The sequence below is a fragment of the Hipposideros armiger genome, unplaced genomic scaffold, assembly GCF_001890085.2.
Source record: "Hipposideros armiger isolate ML-2016 unplaced genomic scaffold, ASM189008v1 scaffold_64, whole genome shotgun sequence".
Taxonomy (NCBI): Eukaryota; Metazoa; Chordata; class Mammalia; order Chiroptera; family Hipposideridae; genus Hipposideros; species Hipposideros armiger.
The window spans coordinates 2,076,251-2,096,243 of record NW_017731414.1 but is presented as its reverse complement, the minus strand read 5'-3'; the positions used below and the strand labels follow the sequence as shown (position 1 = coordinate 2,096,243).

Genomic DNA, 19,993 nt, shown 5'->3' with positions numbered 1-19,993 from the left:
CTCACTGGGCAGCCCAGTTCCAGACTGAGCTGTTGTTCAGCATCTTAGCTGTGGAGGGCAGTGTCACTGGCCCTCATATGTGGGATCCGAACTGGGGTCCTCTGGCGTCCCAAGCCAGTTCTTAACCATCGCGCCACTCGGCAGGCCCCCCAGTGAGATTTTAAAGTGCACTCACAGTCCTGTCTAATTAGGTCCAGCTCCTCTGGACATATCCACCCACAGCTGCCCAGGGCCAGTTCGCATCAGGGCCCCTTCAGGTAGAGGGCTGCAGTCTCTTCCAGTTACTTCCAGAATCTCCTGTTTACCCACCCCCACCCTCACCCCAACTATCTACAGGAAACTGGTACTGAGGCGGATTTGCATTCTCAGCAGGCCTCACCTTCCACAACTCCTCCAGCTTGTTGATCTGCTGAGCAGTGATTTGCCGAGCGCGCAGCTGCTCCTGCTCTGAAGGGATCTTGACCAGCCAGGACAGGAAGCAGCGGTCCTGGATCAGGGGCTGCCACTGCGAGCTGTCCCAGTTGATGTCCTTGAGGCTGCTCTGACTGGCGCAGGGCTGCCTGCAGAAGCCCCGAGGGCAGGAGAGCCAAGATGAGGATGACCTGCGCCCCAAGGCTTACCTTTCACCCCGAAGTGCCTGTCCCTACGTTTTATTATGTGATCAAATTACCTTTAAATTGTTAGTAATAAATCGCATCTCCCCACACACTTGAGCTCTGAACTCTTAAAATTCAGAACAGACTTTGGTTTTACAGAATTTTTTTTATGACTTAACCAGAACACACCCCAACAGTTACTCGACATTCTCAGCTCTCCAACAAGCCCAACCCCCGAACATCCTCACACCTTGCCAGTGAGCAGAAACCCTTTTAAAGCATTTTTAAAGTTCCACTGAGTCAGAGCCAGCCCTCCGGGAAATGAGGGTGCCCTCACCTGCACAGCAGCACCACCACCGAGTCGGCTTTGGCAGGGATGAAGCCAAGGAGGAAGACATTACGGCAGCCACAGTTGTAACACTCTAGGACTGTCTCCCCCAAGGGCCCATCCTTGTGCAGAGTCACCTCTTTGCATTTTGCCCTCACAAGGTGATTTACAATGTGGCTGAAACCAGGAAATGATAAATAGTTAACACCCGAGGTTTGGCTTTTCACCACTTCCAACTCTCAAGCCCCCATTAACCCCCGTTAAAAGTTCCGGTACCGTTCATGGTCCATTAGCAGGGGCGGTCACACCTCATCCATCTGGCATCCCAGGGGACCAGCCAGCCCCAGAACTGGCTCCCCACTGAGTGCAAAAGTCAACCCAACTTGAACCATTTTTAAGGAAAATTTTCCTAACATGTTTCACATAGTTTCTGCTTTTTTTTTTTTCAGTTCCTGCTTTCTTAAATACAAGTTATAGGGTCTCAGTGAATCAGCCCCGGCTGCTGCCCCTTTCCCAGCTCCTCTGGATCCTTGTGGCTTCTTTGCTGCTTCTCCCAAAGTCACTTCTCATGACCCGTGCTGGATGCCAGGAGCAATAGCTCCTCCTAATTTGCTGCAGGCCAGGAAACTTAATAAGCACACGTATTAGAAACCTGAGGACAGTAAAAAAATACCGAGTAGAGGGGCTCAGGGCTACTCTCAGGAAGCACGAGGGCAGGCATTGAACCCTCTGATACCCCGCTGTCTTGGCGTGGTCAGGACAAGACTCGGATATTGTTCCCATTTCTGGGCCACAGCTCACCTAAACCAGGACCTCACTATGCCAAGCCCAATGCCAAGCTAGCCTCGCTCGGGCTCATGGGTGGTACAGGCCCTGCCTCAGGCTCTCTACAGCCTGGCTGTGGGTTTGTTGGGCATTCCTTGCTGCCGCCCTCTCTTCACCTCAGGAAACCCCTTCTACCCCTTCTGTTGCAAGGTTCGGCTCAGACACCAACATTCTAATCCTCTCTGGCCCCACAAAGCTCATCAGATCCTCCAGCCATTGCCACTCCGGAGCGCCGCCCCCGCCCCCAAGCCCCCCTACTCCTCTCTGGAGATACAACTGGGCCTGTTAGCAGAACCAGCGGTTTCCTCTTGTTCTTTTTGTGCCCACCTCATCCCACTATACTGGCAGCTCCCTAAAGGCAACAGGCTGCCTACCACCTTCACGGAGAGCATGCGATGCTGGTTGACTGAGCCTCTTTTCTCTTAGAAGCCCTTCCCTCACTTCCCTGATCTTGGCTCTGCTGACCGGAAGCTGGAGTTGCCAACTAAGACAAGTTTTATTTAATTGCTTTTCCTGCAGGAGAGGAACTAACACAAACATGGTAACACTTAAATTGCCCAGAATATTCTGAAAAGGGGACGTGAATCTCTTTCGGTCACCCAGAAGATGCTTTTCCTTTAAAGCAGCGGTTCTCAACCTGTGGGTCGCGACCCCTTTGGGGGTCAAACGACCCTTTCACAGGGGTCGCCTAAGACCATCGGAAAACAAAAAGATATTTACATTATGATTCCTAACAGTAGCAAAATTACCGTTATAGAGTAGCAACGAAAATAATTTTATGGTTGGGGGTCACGACAACATGCGGAACTGTATTAGGAAGGTTGAGAACCGCTGTTTTAATGTCTATTAAAAACATCAGCCCCCTTTCTTGCCTTGCTCAAAACTCCACAATTCTCATCCTAACTCCGAGATGACACGAAATCTGACCACTCTGTTTTCAGGTGGCACGATGGTGAGGGCCAGCCCACAGCTGAGGGGTGGGGGCTCTGTGTACATAAACCTGCTTGTGGACGTTTGTCATTTTACTTCTCCAAAACATGAACCTCAGAAGATGCTGCTCCCTTGCTGGTGACCTGGAGCCCTATTCCACTGAGACGCTAGCTACTCTGCTTCTTGTGACAGTGGAATGAGCCAGAAGCAGGGGCCGAGGAGCTAGACAGACTCTCTCTAGAATCCAAGCACCACACTGCTCTCATCCCAGCAAACACAAGCCTGAGCCCCGTCACAGCTGCTGCTGATCAACAGCAGGAGGGAGCCCAGAGCCTCTGGTTGGGTGAACTTGATTTAATCTGATGATTCAGGACCTGGCCTATGTTAGCCTCAAGACTACTCAGATGAGCTCAGGCTTGAGGAAGCCTTCTCAGGAAGCAGCTCCCATGGATGCCCCTTACTGTCTTGGAATCATCCTCCCCGGGCACCCCATAATGAAGATGAACGGGTGTGCCAGGAGCTCATCTTGCAGAAAAATATAAATAAAAACTGGGAAGGAAAATTAAGCCAACCCTACTTGCATAATAAAAAGAACCAGAGAATAAATCAAGGGTAAATACATTAAGGCATTCACACACCACCATCTGTTTTAAGTTAAACCCGTCACAGAGGAGGGGAAAACTCAGGTTTGTTAGCGTGATTTTATATTGTGCTTTGCTTCAGCATTTCCATAATTTACACACAAATCTGAGCACAGCCTGATTAAAGACACATGCTCAGCCTGATACCTACCTGCCAGAAGTATTTCCACGTCCGTTACAGAACCACTTTTTGCTGGTATTACAGTAAACCACGCAAGCAGGATCATGTATTCCGCAGTAACTAAAAAGTCAAAACATCAACAGTTAAAGCTGGAAGGTCACTCGCTCTCTGGTTTTAATTTGGCAGGATGTAAAATTCTTTCCTCTTACAACATTTTTAAGTTTTTCATTAAACACATACTCAAACCCAACAATCCTACTAACAAAATCCAATCAGTTAACTGCAGAGGCTTCCTGGTCTCCACAGGAAGGGGTTGGGGTCCTGTGGAGACCCTCAGAGACACCCTAGACAGCAGAAAAGCCCCTTCCAGGTGGGGTGTGAGTACCGTTCGAGGTGCCAGGTGAGCCTAACACCCCCAAGGTTACCTAGTCACCCCCATGGCATTAAATTTCAGGAATATGACTTATAAGCAGGGAAATCGGCGAGTGTAGGTCTGAGCATATGGAAGGTGAGCTGTGACCACGCTGCGTTCATGCTCCAGCAGAGGGCGCCGTGCTCCAAGGAAGACTTGGCTCAGACCTAGCAGCAGAGGGTCCAGGGTGCAGCCTGAGATCAGCTAGAGAGGAAAATGTCCGGAGAACCCCCGAACCCACTCCCCAGCCTCGTTTTTCTGAAAATCAACACACCAAGAACAAAAACACTGGCTTTGCACAAAGTTCTGTATGTGTATGAAGCCAAGACTCAGTCTCAAACTAGAATGTGCTTTGGCCAAGAACCTTCCCCCCCATCACCCCACATGTGGGGACAGCTGGGAGGGCCAGAAGCTGTGTAGGCTTCAACCAGCTGTAGCTTCACCAGGACCAAGGACAACTGTGTATATGACAGGAACACTAATACATCACTCATACATATGCAAAAACATTTGTAAATGAGAGTGAACAAAGAGCCAAAATAAAAAGTCAGCCCACAGAGCAGGCAAAGGGCAAGAGCTCTGTCCCTTGGTGAGCACAGACCCCAGAGGGGCAGAATGCCAGAGGGGCGGCAGGGCTGAGTTGAGGCCCAGGTCCAAAGCTGCCATGACTGGCCAAGTGCCCTAACCAAGATCATTTCACCTCTTTTGGTCTCAATTTCCTTATGTGCATATAACAAAAAAGTAAAAATAAGTCCAAGTATAAGGGATGGGTCCTGCTCTAGATGATAATTCCAAATTTGGTCAACACGCAGATCTACTCACTGACTAGTCACTTCCCAATTTTTCAGAAACCCTGAACACATCAGAGGCAGACATTTTAAAGAATCCGACAGTAACCTCTCTTTAAGAGAAATCTTGGCTGCTCTATTTGCCCTGTAAACTCCCAAATGCTCATCCAAAGTGCCAAGTTCTTTCTGATGAGTGGGGCAGGTACCGAGAACACCCCCAGGGCCTGAGGAAGGCAGAGAAAGGCATCTTTCCCCACCCGCTGGAAGAATCAGGGGTGACAGAAGGTGCTGAGCCCACCCTCCTGCCTAGTAAAAGGGACTTACGTGTGTACACAGGTCTGAGCAACCTTATTCCCAAGGACAGTGCGACCAAGTATTACAGTCCTTGGTTTAGAGTGGCCTCTGTGAAGCCAGCAGATGCACTCAGAATGCAGAGGCTCTGGGACGCTCCTGCTATCGACGCTCACCTGCAGGCATGTACTGGGAGGTCCTTTGTGTAATAGGTATCCTCTTCATCTTCTTCGAAGTTCAACTCGGCCAACAACTGGCTGGTTTTGGCCACACTGTCATCCACAGCCCCGTTCTGCAGGATGCCCTCAGGTCCTCCAACCTACCGCAGAATAGCACCATCACCATGCAAGCCTGCAGCCTCTGGGTCTTGGGCACGTGGCTTCTCCCCAAGTGAGCAGCCACGCAACCCTCCCGTGAAGCGTTAGCCTGTTTTCTGTTTTGAGACAGTTCAGTGTTTTCTGCTTTGACTTTTCAGACTCTCCCCTTCCCTATCAAACCCACCCAGCTCAAAACAGTGCACTGGTGGCCCAGGTCATCCACCTGGCTCCTGTGCAGCTAGACCCAAGCCCGTATGCCACAGAGCCATGACTACTACTAGGATACAAAAGAACATGCTTCATTCCCAAAACTGAGGGCCACAGGAGCAAGATAACTTTTTACAAACCAGTTAAGGTGCCCTCTGGGGAAAGCTGCACAATGTCAGGTTAGAGGGCCTGGAATCCCACATAGTGAAGGGTCCTCCCAAAGCCTAAGGGAGGGCGGGGAGGGGGGAGGGGAGGGCGCGGGCAGTTTTCTCCTCAGACTTCCTCCACTGCCAGTCCCCTCTCAGGAAGGCAGCCCTTCTTGATTATGAATTAGAAATTGAATGTTATGGTAGGATAACCTTCTGAATTCAGGCAATATAATCTTACTAAATGTATTACCTTTTTGTTACAACAGCAAAAACACACAAAATAACTAAGCCATGAATTTCACAGGCACATCTGCTGAGCTCAAATGTCCATTCAGGGGCACACAGAGATTCAGCTCGCCATAGGGGAACAAGCATTGTAACGCTGCCCCCCAGGAACCTCAGACCAGTCAATAGTACCTGTTATTTTCCCCACGGGCCATAGCCCAAACAAGGCTGGGTCAGGCAGTAGGACTGTCCTGTAGTGATGAAGCACGGGGAGGAGTGACAGGAGCCCTAGGGCAGACACTGGCCCTATTCCCTTGCAGAGCCCCTGCAACCCAGAGCTGGGGGGCCAAAAAACCAGAACCATGGTGTATGTGGCCCGCTCAGGCCACCACTGCCTGAGCCAGCAGTGCCCATAGGGGCTTTCCCTGTTCACCACTCCAGCCTAGTCACCACCTATTTGAGCTTAAGGACAGGGGTTCTTGAGAAGGGAGCATCGTCCCCTAGGGGGTGCTCCAGATATTGCAAAGATGCATTCGGTGTGTCCAGAAGTCAACATCCTGTTGCAGGAATACCTGTGTCTGTAATGGTCTCAGCTCAGATCAGAACCCTATTTCACAGTGTCTACCACCACATTAATATGCTCTTTTCAGGAAGGCAACAACCAGGTTAATTACAAAAAGACTGAATACTTCGTTTGAAAAAAAAAAGGAAAAATCCAAATGAGCTTTTGGGTTTCAATGCCAAGATGACAGTGCTATATATAGTATCATCACAAGCACTTCTTTGTGAATCCCTAATCTTTTTTTTTTAAGTTGTGGTAAAATACACATAACATAAAATGTACCATCTTAACCACTTTTAAGTGCACAGTTTGGGGGCATTAAGTACATCCCACCATCCATCTCCAGAACTTCCCACCTTCCCAAACTGTATCCATTAAACACTACATCGCCCCCCACACCCCCACACTCACCATTCCTTTTTTTTTTTTTTTTTAATGAACTTGACTCCTCCTCTAGGGGCCTCATATAAGTGGAATCACACAGTACTTGTTCTTTTGTGTCTGGCTTATTTCACTTAGTATAATGTCCTCAAGGTTCATCCTTTAGTAGCAGGTGTCAGAATTTCCTTCCTTTTTAAGGCTGAATAATATTCCACTACATAGATTTACCACATTTTGTTTACCTAGCCATGCTATCAGTGGACAACTGGATTGTTTCCATCTTTTGGCTGCTGTGAATAATCTTGCTATGGGCATACAAGTATCTCTTAGAGACCTGCTTTCATTTCTTTTAGATATACACCCAGAAGTGGAATTGCTGAGTCATATGGTCATTACATGTTTAACTTTTTGAGGATTCACCAGACTGTTTTCCTCAATAGTTACACCATTTTACATTCCCACCAGTACACAAGGGTGCCAATTTCTTCACAGCCTCACAATACTTATTTTTGTTTTATTATTATTTATTTTAACAGCCATCCTATTGGATGTGAGGTGGTGTCTTACTGTGGTTTTGATTTTCATTTCCCTGATACTGAACATCTTTTCATGTGCTTTTTGGCCATTTGTATATCCACTTTGGAGAAATGTCTATTCAAGTACTTTGCCCATTTTTAATTTGGTGGTTTAAAAAAAATTTTTTTTTTTTAGATTTTTTTTATTGGGGAATTGGGGGATGGGAACAGTGCTGGGGAATCAGGGGAAAGGAGAACAGACAAGTTGCTGTCGTTTTGTTCTTCAGTCTAGTTGTGGAGGATGTTTCTAGTTGCTTCACTGGCCCAAGTTGGCACCATGATGCGCTCTTCCCAGGCGAGGCACGTCAGTTGCCGGCTTCTGGATGGCTGTTCACTGCGGCTGCTGGCTACATACGGTAGCCAGTGGCAACCCACTGCCACAGGGGCTGCAGCCTACGCAGTAGCCGGCGATTCACAGCAGCCCAGCTCCAGGTTGAGCTGTTGTTCAAAATCTTAGCTGTAGAGGGCAGTGTCACTGGCCCTCATATGTGGGATCCGAACCGGGGCCCTCTGGCGTCCCAAGCCAGTTCTTAACCATCGCGCCACTCGGCTGGCCCTAGAATTTTTTATTGTTGAGTTTTGCTTTATTTGAAATTTTGAATCTGATTATCACTTCAAAGAGTCACCTCTCCACTCAGCAATCTTTCTCCTGACACATGCAATGGCCACGCTGGTGTGAGGTTGCCAACAGGGCTGGCACTGCTGGCTCCCAACGTCTCTTGGTGTGACTATACCTAGGCTTGGTTGGTTTTATGAAAGTGTGTGGCCAGGTTATGGCACCTGGATTTCACTTCATGGCAGTGAGAGGGGTATATATATCATTCTGGATACAGGAGAGGGCTTAAGAAGGTGGTCTAGAACGGGATTAGCCTGTGGGCTACTTTTTTGGGCTCAGAAATTTACATTAATGACTGGCTCAAATACCTAATAATATTCTCAATTTTGCTTCTTGCCCTACAAAGTCTGAATATTTACTATCTAGTCCTTCAAGAAAATGTTTGCTGACTCCTAGTCTAGAAGAACTCTTAAAATCTCTTATCAGGTTGCATGAGCTTTTACATATAAAGAATTATCCTTGGTGACACCTAAATCTTTACTTTCCTGAAATATCAAAATTAGTACTTGGAACAAAAAAGAAAAATACACGCCTCCTGGGTGGCCCTCATTCTATCCACTACTCCTGTCTCACATTTCACCTCCCCTTACCAGAGGGATGCATGAACCAGCATTGGGCACATCCGGGAGTGTGTGAGGCTCCTAAGGGAAACTGACCAGCCATGTGGCAACCCTATATAAACCATACTGACCCCTTCAGGCTTAATAACAGGCAGGAAATCTTAAGGCCACTCTTGGAACTCCCCAGAGACAACAGAACACAGATCCAAGGTCAGGTGGACTCTCCTGACCCTCACTACAGCCAGAGAGGCTGGAGAGAGGAGTCCAGATTCCCTGAGGCCCAGTGACCCTACAGCTGTCTGGCTGGGGAGTGTAGTGTGGTGCGCCCCTGCTCCTCCACTCGTGTGCTTGCGTATGTTCATGTGCATGCACCCTCAGCTCCTACTCAGCCCCTCTCCTGCCCAGCTGTGATCTGGTCACAACACAAGCTGACCTCTATAGCTGGGTTGTTAGTTTCTTCCTCTATTTTCTGAAAAGTTTTAGGATAACATTAATTTCAAAAACACATTTGACCTTAGAAACTGTAAATAAGTCAAAGCACTAGCGAGTACCTGGCACAGAGAAGGACTGCAACCCATGTCAGGTGACAAGATGGGAGAAGGACTACAGGATGTCCTCATCCTCAGACGACACAAGACTGAGGTCTTCCAAGGTCATCAACTCGTCACCTCCAGCCAGGCCCTCTGGGTCCTGCCGGGCTCAAGAGGGACAAGGCCTCTCTGCACCCTGGAGTGACACCTCCAGGCACGGTGTCACTGGGGAAACAGTTCCCTTTCCACCTGTGCTCTTAACACTATCTGAAATCTACCTAAGAGCTGCTGAGCTGATCAAGGTAGGGATTTTCCACCCAGAGACAGTTCCGTACAACCCACTGCAGAACTCAGATGGTGCATAGCAGAGCAATAGGAAAACTAACCCTCAATCAATATGCTAGAAAGAACTTTTAGACTACAGACTTTTACTTCAAACTTTGTAAGCTGCATACCACTCAGCATGAAATAGACCTTTCTGTCCTGTCCCTCAGGCTCTGAGTCAGCCAGTGCCCTCAGGCCTTAGCACTCTGTCCCTTGGCCTCAGCACAGCTGGTTCCGGGTCTTTCAGGTTTCAGTTCACAGGCTGCGTCCCAGGCAGGGCTCCCTTGACTCTATCTGAGGGGTCCCAGTGGGGCCACTATGCCTGTCCTGCTCCCTGCTCTGACCCCAGCACCTAGAACTAAGCCCACACACCAGGAGGCCCTCAAAGTGTTAGTTAAGTGAATACATCTTCTCATCTAAAAACACAAAGGCTGTAAAGTGAATCATTATTTATTCTTTTATTCCCAAAGTTTAAACATAAAAGGGAGTAAGAAATCACCTTTCCCTCAGGGTGGCCTGAGGCAGAGAGGAGGCGCAGGGCCTCTGGCCCCCCAACCTCAGGAAAAGGCTAACAGAAGGTCCAGCCTCCCCCAACTTTTGAAAAAATTTCAAACCTACAGACCATGTAATACTAACACACCCAGCACTTGGATCCACCAGCCACTCACATTTCACCACACCTGCTCTCTCCTCACTCTGCATACACACTTTTATTTTCCTGATCCACTTTAGAGTCATGGGCCCCAGGACAAGGGCTTTCTCCCCATAATCACATTACAGGCATACCTCATTTCATTGCATTTTGCAGATACTGCCATTTTTTACAAATTGAAGGCAAGACTCCTCCCAGCAGCAGAAAGGTTATGACTTGTTGAGGCTCCAATGATGGTTAGCATTTTACAGCAATGAAGTATTTTAAATTAAGATATGTGCTTTTTTAGACATAATGCTATTGCACACTTAGTAAACTACAGTATAGTGTAAACTTTTATACACAATGGGAAACCAGACATTTGCATGGCTTGCTTCAGTGTGGTAGTATGGAACTGCATCCAGAGGATCTCCAAGGTATGCCTGTACAGGCCTCAGGCTCAGAAGCAACAATGTTACAGTGCTGCTATCTAATATGCACAGGCACATATTTCCCCTAATAATGTCCTTTATGGTTGTTTAAATTCAGGGTCCAGTAAATGACCACACATAATTTGTGATGTCTCTTTAGCCTCCTCTAATCCATTAGTTTTAAACCACAGGAAACTGAGAGTCAACCATTTCTGACTTAAAAGAAAAGCGACAGCTCATGGTACCACCAGGTTTTAAATAAAAAGGCCCTGCCCTCCCCCTTACAGTAGACCCTTGTTTTGGTCAGCGTGCTGAATCCACTCCTATAGTTTATTTCCATGCTCCGAATATCTTCGACATATCCAAAGGTGTCCTCGGGTCACCTTGAGCTGCCCCTGCTTGCCCAGCCCCATGGTCAGCCACTCTCAAAGGAGACTAAGGTGGAATTTACCCTACATGTGCAGGGAGAAGTGAGGGTGTGTCCGGAAGCAGGGATACCTCACAGGACAATGACCAGACTGGTCTCCAGCTCACTGGCATGAAAAGAAGAGGGAGGGGCTGCTCTGAAGAGCAGGATGGGAGACACAACAATCACATTAACGCTGGACCTTGAAGGAGTCTGGACCAAGCAAAGATGACACTTTCTGACAAGAGACACTTTCTGACAAGAGAAGAATCCGACTGTGGAGAAAAAAAGCCCCACATATTAGATGACCCTGAAATACTATTGGTGCTGTTCACCTGAAAATAACAGTACAGCTACTAAGGAGAGATGTCCTTTTGTCTCTAGAAATGCAGACTAAATAATGTAGGTCAATGGTGGGGTATCGCTAATTCCTATGGAGCAACCTCAGGAGGAGAATGAAGTGACACTTAAAAATACTTCAGCAAAGGAAGAGAGGAGTATCTTCACAACACTTAAATCAAAGTGATGGATGGACAGGGTTTACTTTTCTACTGACACATGAGAGAATCCATAATAAACACAAGACAGGTGAACTAGGTAGCCACCTGGAATCCATAGCAGCTCTGACCAAATAGGTGAACTAGGTAGCCACCTGGAATCCATAGCAGCTCTGACCAAATACCTCCTGTCTGGGGTGAAGAGAGCCACCTCTCCAGGCTCACTGTCATCCCTGGCAGCTGGGCTCTGCAAGGAGCTCAAGTAGACAGGCAGGTGCCATCCTCAGTGGTGACAAAAGGCTACTCACAGAACTCAGCATGCAGCCTACATCCCCTGTATGTCTGGAAGCCTCCACAGGGACCCTGGGAAGCCCAGCTCAGTAGGCTAGTTCGTAAGCTACTGGACCAACAAATAAAAAGGCACAAGGACCCTTTTCCAGCCACGGATCCCTGGACCCAGTCTCCCATATTTATCAGTGGAAGCAGCATTCTTCTCTCAAGGAAAGCTCTCCCGGCAAGAATAATTCAAGGCCCCCGAGACCTGGAGACCCAGCTGGACTCGCTGCCCCCTCTGCACCTTCCAGGCCACATTCTGCTCTGTGTCCCACTGAACACAGCTAGGTGTCATGGCTCTTCTCTGCAGGCTGGACTGTCCTGCACCACCACAAGGCCACCCCGCCAGGGTGACTACCACAACTGCCCAGAATCTGCTCCCTCTATCCTTCATGCACATCATTCTGGTGGAGCCTCTTCCTCCCGCAGGGCCTCTCGTCCCTCTCAAGGTCTGCTGATCAGAACTGCTCCCACTCACACCTCCCATCCAAGGGGAGCCCTGCCTCAGCCGGGAGTATCCTGGGCCCTGATGAAAACCACAGAAAGAACTCGTGTCTGCTCTAGACATAACTCCTTGTCTCGGAGGCAACAGGGCACCCAGTGCAGGACGAGCACGTGCCCCAGGAGGAGTGACCACTGCAGCCTCCTAGTACTGTAGTAATTCACACAGTAACTTGCATGCACACAGGCACACACCCAACCACAGCACCCTCTCCCTAAGCTCCCCTTCTGGCCTTGGCCACACTCTGCCAGGTCTCCTGCCGTCTAAGGGCCCCTGCCTCTCAAGTGAGGTCATGGCACCCATCAGTAGTAGCACCGGTCAGTAGTTCCGTGAAGCTCCAGGATCCAGCCCAAGCCCTCCACATGGCACACCAGCCCTCGCCCACACTCACTCTCCACGCCAAGCTCTGTGCACATCCCTCCACCTAGTGGGTGCACCTTCCTGAACTCAAAGATCACCACTCACAAAGGCTCTTCTTTGCAGGGCAGACCACTCTCTCCTAGGCCCTCACCATCCAAGGTCAACCACAGTCTGGGCAGCACCTGCCACGTCTAACAAAGCAGCTGCAGTTAGCAAAGGACTCACTTTGACTCCACAGCTCTCCCCAAGCACAGTAAGCAGAACTGCTGAGAGGGCGAGAGTCGGGGATCAGGCTGAAGAGGTTGGCCTGATGGACTGCACAGAGGGGACAGAAGTAAACATGGGCACACCCATGAGGGCTTCCAGGCCTCAATTCCTGCCTCTGAACCCCAGTGCAGGGCCCAGCACACAGGGTAGCACATCTCCCCAACGAGTGACCAGTAGTGATTGAGCACAAGTCGCCTGATTTCCCTATGTTACAGCTGTGGATGAAAGACTACAAAGATTAGCAAGAGCAAAAATGGGAGATGAAAGAAAAGATGCGTGAAGGAGAAATCAAAGGCAGCAAGTGACTGTGGTGATGGTCAGACAGCCCTGCAAATTTACTAGAAAAACACTGACTTGTACACTTACAAACAAGAGGACTCTACGGTAATGTGATCACACCTCAATGAAACTACTAGAAAGATATCTGTCTTTGGTTTGTGGGAGCTGGATTGAGAACTTTGGTTTTTAGTTAATATTGGTATTGTACTGGCATTAACTTCCCCCCAATCTTGCTGAATCTGGATGAAGAAACAGGTAAATAAGTAAGAAGTCATTTCACTTATTCACCATTAAGTGACATGTAAGCCCTCCCTTTGTCCTAATCGTTGGTAGAGTCCTCACCATTTGGAAACAAACCCGGGAAATCCAATAGGGGAAAGTGCTGGATGAACACTTGCCAGAGCTCCTCCTGCAAGGTTACCAGCATCTTATCTCCAATTTTCTCAAGGTGCACTTTTATCATAGCTGAACTGTATATTCACAAAACCAGATGAAAAAAGTCCCACTCAAATTTTAAACTCACCACTTTTAGACTTTTAGGAACTCCTGGACTGTATCAAACTCACTCCTCCTCATCAGAAACTACAGGCCAGTAAAGCAGAAGAGGATCTATTTTCCTGACAGTCAAGGATATGTTGAGACAGCCTTCCATGAATTCTGAAGGCAGCAGGAACATGGTTTTGAAGACTCAGTAACAACTCTTTATCCTAGTACATTCTCAGTTAAGAAAAAAAAGAAGCCCAAGTTTTTGTACTCAGGGCTGCATCTGAGGAAGAGTCTTTCTGGATTCAGTCACCTGCTGCTGGCCACTCGTTTCCAGTCTGGGGCTCTCATGAACGAAGCTGCAGTAACACTCCGAGCAGCCCCACATTTGGGCAACTGCCTTGTTTCTCTACTGGGCTACAGACCTGTGGATGACTGTCCAATCAGCAAGGTATGAGAGGTGGTTTTTTTTGTTTTTTGTTTTTTGTTTAAAGATTTTTATTGGGGAATTGGGGAAAGGGGAACAGAAAAGTTGCTGTCTTTTTGTTCTTCAGTCTAGTTGTAGAGGACGTTGCTTCACTGGCCCAAGTTGGCACCATCATTACGCTCTTCCCGGGCGAGGCAGATTAGTCGCCGGCTTCTGGACGGCCGCTCACGGCGGCTTGAGGGCCGCTCACGCTGGCTGCTGGCTACAGGCTACACACGATAGCCCATGGCAACCCACTGCAGCAGGGGCTGCAGCCTACGCCCGTCTCCGGCGACTCACAGCAACCCAGCTCCAGGTTGAGCTGTTGTTCAGCATCTTAGCTATAGAGGGCAGTGTCACTGGCCCTCATATGTGGGATCCGAACCGGGGCACTCTGGCGTCCCAAGCCAGCTCTTAACCAACGCGCCACTCGGCCGGCCCAAGGTATGAGAGTTTTAAGTGGCATTTTCAGCATTTTCAAAAAAGGGAGGCACTTGAATTAGTGGGCAGTGGTATTTCCATATGGTTTTTAAATTTCATTGAGGTATAACCAACATACAATAAACAGCATATGTTTAAAGTGTATAATTTTATAAGTTGACACATGTCAACGTCTATAAGCCCCACAATCTAGACAGTGAACACATTCATCACCCCCAAGTCCCCTGGTGCCCTTTGTCATTCCTCCCTCCTTTCTTTCCTCCCGTCTCCCAAACCAAAGATCTGCTTTCTATTACTGTAAGTTAGCTACTAGCACTTTCTAGAGCTTTATATGAATGGAATCATAAGTGTATATAGAGGCAGTCCCGTAATCACAATTTTTCGATTTTACAATGGTGTGAAAGTGATATGCATTCAGTAGAAACCGTACTTTGAATTTTGATCTTTCCCTGGGCTAGTGATATGTGGTACGATACTCTTGTGATGCTGGGCAGCGGCAGTGACATGATTTTGTCCAACTGTAGGCTAATGTTATTGTTCTGAGCATGTTTAAGGTAGGCTAGGCCAAGCTATGACATCGGTGGAGTAGGTGTATTAAATGCATTTTCCATATATTTTCAACTTACAATGGATTTATCAGGATGTAATCCCATCATAAGTAAAAAAAACATCTGTACTTTTGTCAAAGAGTTTCTTTCACTCAGTGTACATTCTGAGATGCATCCACGTTGTTGTGTGTGTGTGTATATATATATATATATATACACATATATATATACACATATATATACACACACACACACACACACATATATATATATATATATATATATATATAGAGAGAGAGAGAGAGAGAGAGAGAGTGTTAGTTTCTTTTTTTGGTTGGGTAGTATTCCCAACTCTTAGATTTTCACCAAAATTCCAGCGTTTGGAGGAAACACAATCGTAGCAATAGACAAGAGGAAATATTCCAACTAGAAAGACCAGAAGGGTTGTAATACCAGCTATTAAGCAAAGGACTTCTGAAATTGGCTTTCCCAGCCCTCTGGGGGGTAGGGGAAGGACCCAGGAAAAGGGTCAGATGCTCCAAAGAAAACTGTCCGTCTATGTTAAGGACATTTGGCAGGACTATGTCAGCAATTTTCATTCCAGAATCTCAAGGAATTTGATAAATATCAGTTTCATTTCATAAACAAGAAAACGAGTGTTATTTGAACCAACTTAAGAGCTCAGCGGGAGTCACCCCTGCCTGCCATTTTCCCACCCTTGCCAGGACACACATTCTATCTCTAAACAAACTTTCAGGTAAAACCAACTATACAAAACCAGCAGGCAGGACTTATATCAAAAGTGGCTACACAATGGAAAACAGTGTGGCAGCTCCTAAAAGAGTTGCACAGTTACTACACGACTAGCAATTTCACTGAAGACATACATCCACAAAGAAAGTTGTACACAAATGTTTAGAGCAGCACTAATCACAATAGGCAAAAGTGGAAACAGCCCAAATGTCCACCAATAGATGTGTATATAAACAAAATGTGGTCTGTCCATATTGTGAAATATTATGCAGTCATGAAAAGCAATGGAGTAAATATATATAATAACATGGATGAACCTTGAAAACATGCTCCCTGAAAGCCAGACACAAAAGGCCACATATTGTATGACTCCATTTGTATGAAATGTTCAGAGCATGTTAATACAGAGATAATAAGATTAGTGGTTGCCTGGGGTTGGAGGAGGGAGGACTGTCAGGCTAAGGGGTCTAGGGTTTCTTTTTAGGGTGAATAAAATGTCCTAAAATTGATTATGGTGGTGGTAGCACAACTCTGAATGTACTAAAAAACACTGAATTGTACACTTTAAATGGGCGAATTGTATGGTATGTAAATTCTATCTCAATAAAACTGTGAAACAAAAGTGGCTCCACAGCACTTGATACTTTACAACCACTCATCCAGCAAGATTAAATCAAAGGGCATTTAGAATAGGTTCTTGAGTCTCTTTGGAAGCCCCATCATACAGTTGGTTACACAGCCAACTCCTGAGGACAAACAAGGAAAATCTTCCCAAATGCTGTAGGTAGCAAATGCCACCAACTGGCAGAGGAGATGATCAATTTTTTTCCACTTTCCAATCCTATTCAGATTTTCCTGCCCCCAAATTCAGGGCCTCCTCTTGTGACACAAACATTACTCCCGTTCTCCAAATACAAATCAAAAGTTAGGCTACAGGTATAGGTGGGTGGCTCATCAGGGTTAACTAAAAGTAAGGAGGAACAAACCCTTCATCAGGGTTAACTAAAAGTAAGGAGCAACAAACCATTCTGATGTCATCAGAACTCAGGTGAGCTCAACTGCAATGTTTACCTACAGTGGAGAGTATTAATGCTTTTATTTTGTACAGCTCAGTGTTCAAGTGCAGGAAAATAAATCGATTACTTCAACTGAAAGAGGACACGCCCGCAATTAATCACAAACACAAGGAACAAAACTAGAAACAGAGCTGAGCTAGGTTTGCTGTCCTGTACTGGCTACAGTTAAAAAAGGATTTGCAAAAAAACGATTACCTTTCACAACCCTAAGCTGCCACAGATCATGGCACACTTCTTGACCAAGAGATCTTTATCCTGGACCTTCTGGACACACTGGACACAAGATACAGACAGCACTATCTAGTCCATATGAATGAGTCCAGAGATCATGTATGTTTAAAAGTAACAAAACTAAAACTTCTATGCCCCCATTTTACAGCTGTGGCATCAGGGAAGTCTACAGCGCCTGAGACTAAAGGTGTGATCACTACCTCCAAGGGCTCATTCTTCTCTCCAGGCGAACTCTCCCTCTCCTCCCTCCCTCCACTACATGTAAACAAAACTGAAAAACATACACACTTGCACACCTGTTCTCCCTGATGCCCCACCGATCAGACTTCTATTTTTAAGGAATCTGGGGTTAGAATGAGTCAAATGTTTTTTGCTTCTATTAGGGGCTAAAAGAAATCCCAAGTGGGTGGTCTACCCACGGGAGTGACTCAACCAACTAGACTCCCAACTAGAACAGATAACCCCCATCCCCCAGAACAGGGTCTGTGTTCACTGTAGCTGAGGAAGGGGTGGCTCTCCCAGCCCAGGCATTGGGTCCTCATGCCTTGACACCTGTGATAAGGTGGGCCTTGTAGCTCCTCCCTGGCTGAGAATTCAGAAAAATAAACCTAAGGGAGGTGGCCAGGCACAGGGAAACCCGGTGAATAGAATCTGAGATCCAGAGGATGATGGCGACATTCCCTGAGAACCCAGCCCAAGACCCCGCAAGCCCCTTTTTCCCACTGAAGGGAGGGGGGGGGAGGTGGGCAGGGACCCAGGTCCAGGAAGTGTACGCCTGATATCCCAAATCCAAATTTAAAATACCTAAGTAGCTTTCGCTAAACATTTACATCATTAAAAATAAAAGTTTCCGATGTGGCAGGTCCATTTATGTAAAACCCACTATCACTGCCCACTGGAGGAACAAACTCAAACCCAACTTTTCCAAGGCAGGGCTGTGGAGTTACGTAACAGGTCGGTTTCAGCAACAGGCAATGCAAGAAGGAAAAACAAAACGCAACCTGCCTCTTGAATAATCTCAAAAGCCAGCGAGTGTGGGGTTCTCTCCACCAGAGCAAAAATTCCATTTATGCTCCAGGAGCCTGCACCCTTCCCTCACTATAGTCCCTGGGCCTGGGGAAATTTGACCTCAAGGCTCAGTGGCTGGGGGGGGGGGGGGGGGGGGGGGTGTCCAGAGGACTGTGACCACAGGTGCGGTATGTGGGGCAGGGTTCCCATTCGGCCAGAGTGGGGACTTGAGCAGATCCTCTGGGACCCAGGTAGAGGGCAACTCGGGGACAGGTCACAGACGACCTGGCTAGGGAAGTACCTAGGGCAGGTCACCTCGTACATGCTCGGAAGGGGACTTGGGGCAAGTCACCTAAGACGTGGCCTGAGCTAGATCCGGAACAGGTCTTAGGGAGACTCAAGACAGATCACCCAGACGCAACCAGAGTGAAACCCGGAACAAGTCTGCCCTGCGCCCAGGAGGTGTGTGGGAACCGGGACACGTCAGTCTGAGTCTGAACAGAGTGAATACTCCGCATTCAGCCTGAGTGGGAAACATGGGACGGGTCAGCGTAAGCTTAGCCAGAGTGAAAGACCTGACACAGGTTACTCCGGATCCAGCCGGAGTAAGGGACCCGGGGCACATTATTCTAGGCTCAGCTGGAGTGGAGAACACCGGAAAAGGTTATCCCAGGCCCAGCCGGAGTGGGGGAGCCGGGGCAGTCCCCGGGAGCCGAGGCCCGGCCCGGCTTCCGGCGCCGCCATGTGCCGCTCACCTGAGCGTCGAGCTGTCCGGCCGCAGCGCCAGGGCCCGCGCCGACCGGGCCCCCGGAGCCGCCACCTCCGGGGCCGCCGAGGCCACCGGGGGGCGTCTGCGTCTGGCTGGGAAGGGTGAAGTCGGTGAACTCGAACTCGGAGCCCTGCGTGTCGGCGCCGAGCAGCTCGGCCTCCTCGGTGTCCAGGAAGGTGAGTGTCTGCGAGCTGGGCCCGTACGCCTCCACACTCATGGTGCCGCCGCTCAGGGCCAGAAGGCTGGCTCCGCGTCGCAATCGAGCCCGCAGCCGCGCTGAGGCCTAGGCCGCAGGCCTCGGGCCGTCGCCACGCCGAAGCGCCCGCGCCCCTGGACCGGACCGAAACGCCCGCCGCAGCACGAGCCGGGCCGAGAGCCGCGCGCCAAGCCGCCGCCGCCTCCGAGGTCCTCAGCGCCACCGCTCCGCTCAGAGCCGTCCGCCGCTCGCAACCCCCGGCAGGAACCGCCGCCGCTGCCGCCACCGCCGTGCGCGTGCGCGAGCCCGACGCCGGCGCAGGTGCGCGTGCGCGAGCCCGACGTCAGCGCAGGCGCGCGCTCTCCTCCAACCGCGCCCGGACGCCCAGGGCCTAATGGGCCGACAGGACGCGCAGTGCGCACGCGCGGGGCGGGGGCGGGGCTACTAACCGCCGTCGCGGCGGCAACCGGAGCAAGTAGTCCCGCCCCAACTGCTGTTCAGGGGTCTTTAGGTGGCGGGTGATGCGGGCGGTGTGGTCCGCACCTCTATTGAATGCTAACTGAATGCCCTACGTAGGTGGAGCTTGGGAGGTGCACCCCCCCATCTCTCGGAGACGCCCCCTGGGCCTCAGTTTCCCTATCTGTAAATTGGGGGTGTCTGCACACTTAATAGGTGCTCGGTGTGCAGTGGTTGAATAAACGAGTGGATCCTGGCGCGGGCGGAAATGGTGTTTGCTGTTGCTTCAAACAATAATATTCAGAGGCAGTATATAGCAAAGCGATTGGTACAACTTGCTCTGGGGTGAAATCCAGACCTGGCCACCTACCAGCTGTGTGACCTTGTACAAGTGATTTCACCTCTCTGAGCTTGAGTTTCATGGGAAAGGAAAATAATAACCATTAAGATGAAGAATAAATGAGCTACTAGTCACCCCCTTA

At 48.8% G+C, this 19,993-nt stretch overlaps 1 protein-coding gene across 2 annotated transcripts in view; it reads right to left on the bottom strand.

Annotated features, from left to right (window-relative positions):
* UPF1 (UPF1 RNA helicase and ATPase) overlaps positions 1-19,344 on the bottom strand; it is a 35,277-nt gene extending 15,933 nt beyond the window's left edge. Inside the window, exons 1-5 of one of the 2 annotated variants that reach the window (XM_019641884.1) lie at positions 18,846-19,344; positions 5,109-5,251; positions 3,472-3,561; positions 934-1,101; positions 380-560 (exon numbers count right to left, since the gene is read on the bottom strand). In XM_019641884.1, the coding sequence (XP_019497429.1) occupies positions 380-560; positions 934-1,101; positions 3,472-3,561; positions 5,109-5,251; positions 18,846-19,076 (813 nt within the window). In that variant the 5' untranslated portion in view covers positions 19,077-19,344. The remainder of the gene's footprint in view (positions 1-379; positions 561-933; positions 1,102-3,471; positions 3,562-5,108; positions 5,252-18,845) is intronic. The other variant, XM_019641885.1, reaches the window with a different exon arrangement.
* Between the last annotated feature and the right edge of the window lie 649 nt (positions 19,345-19,993).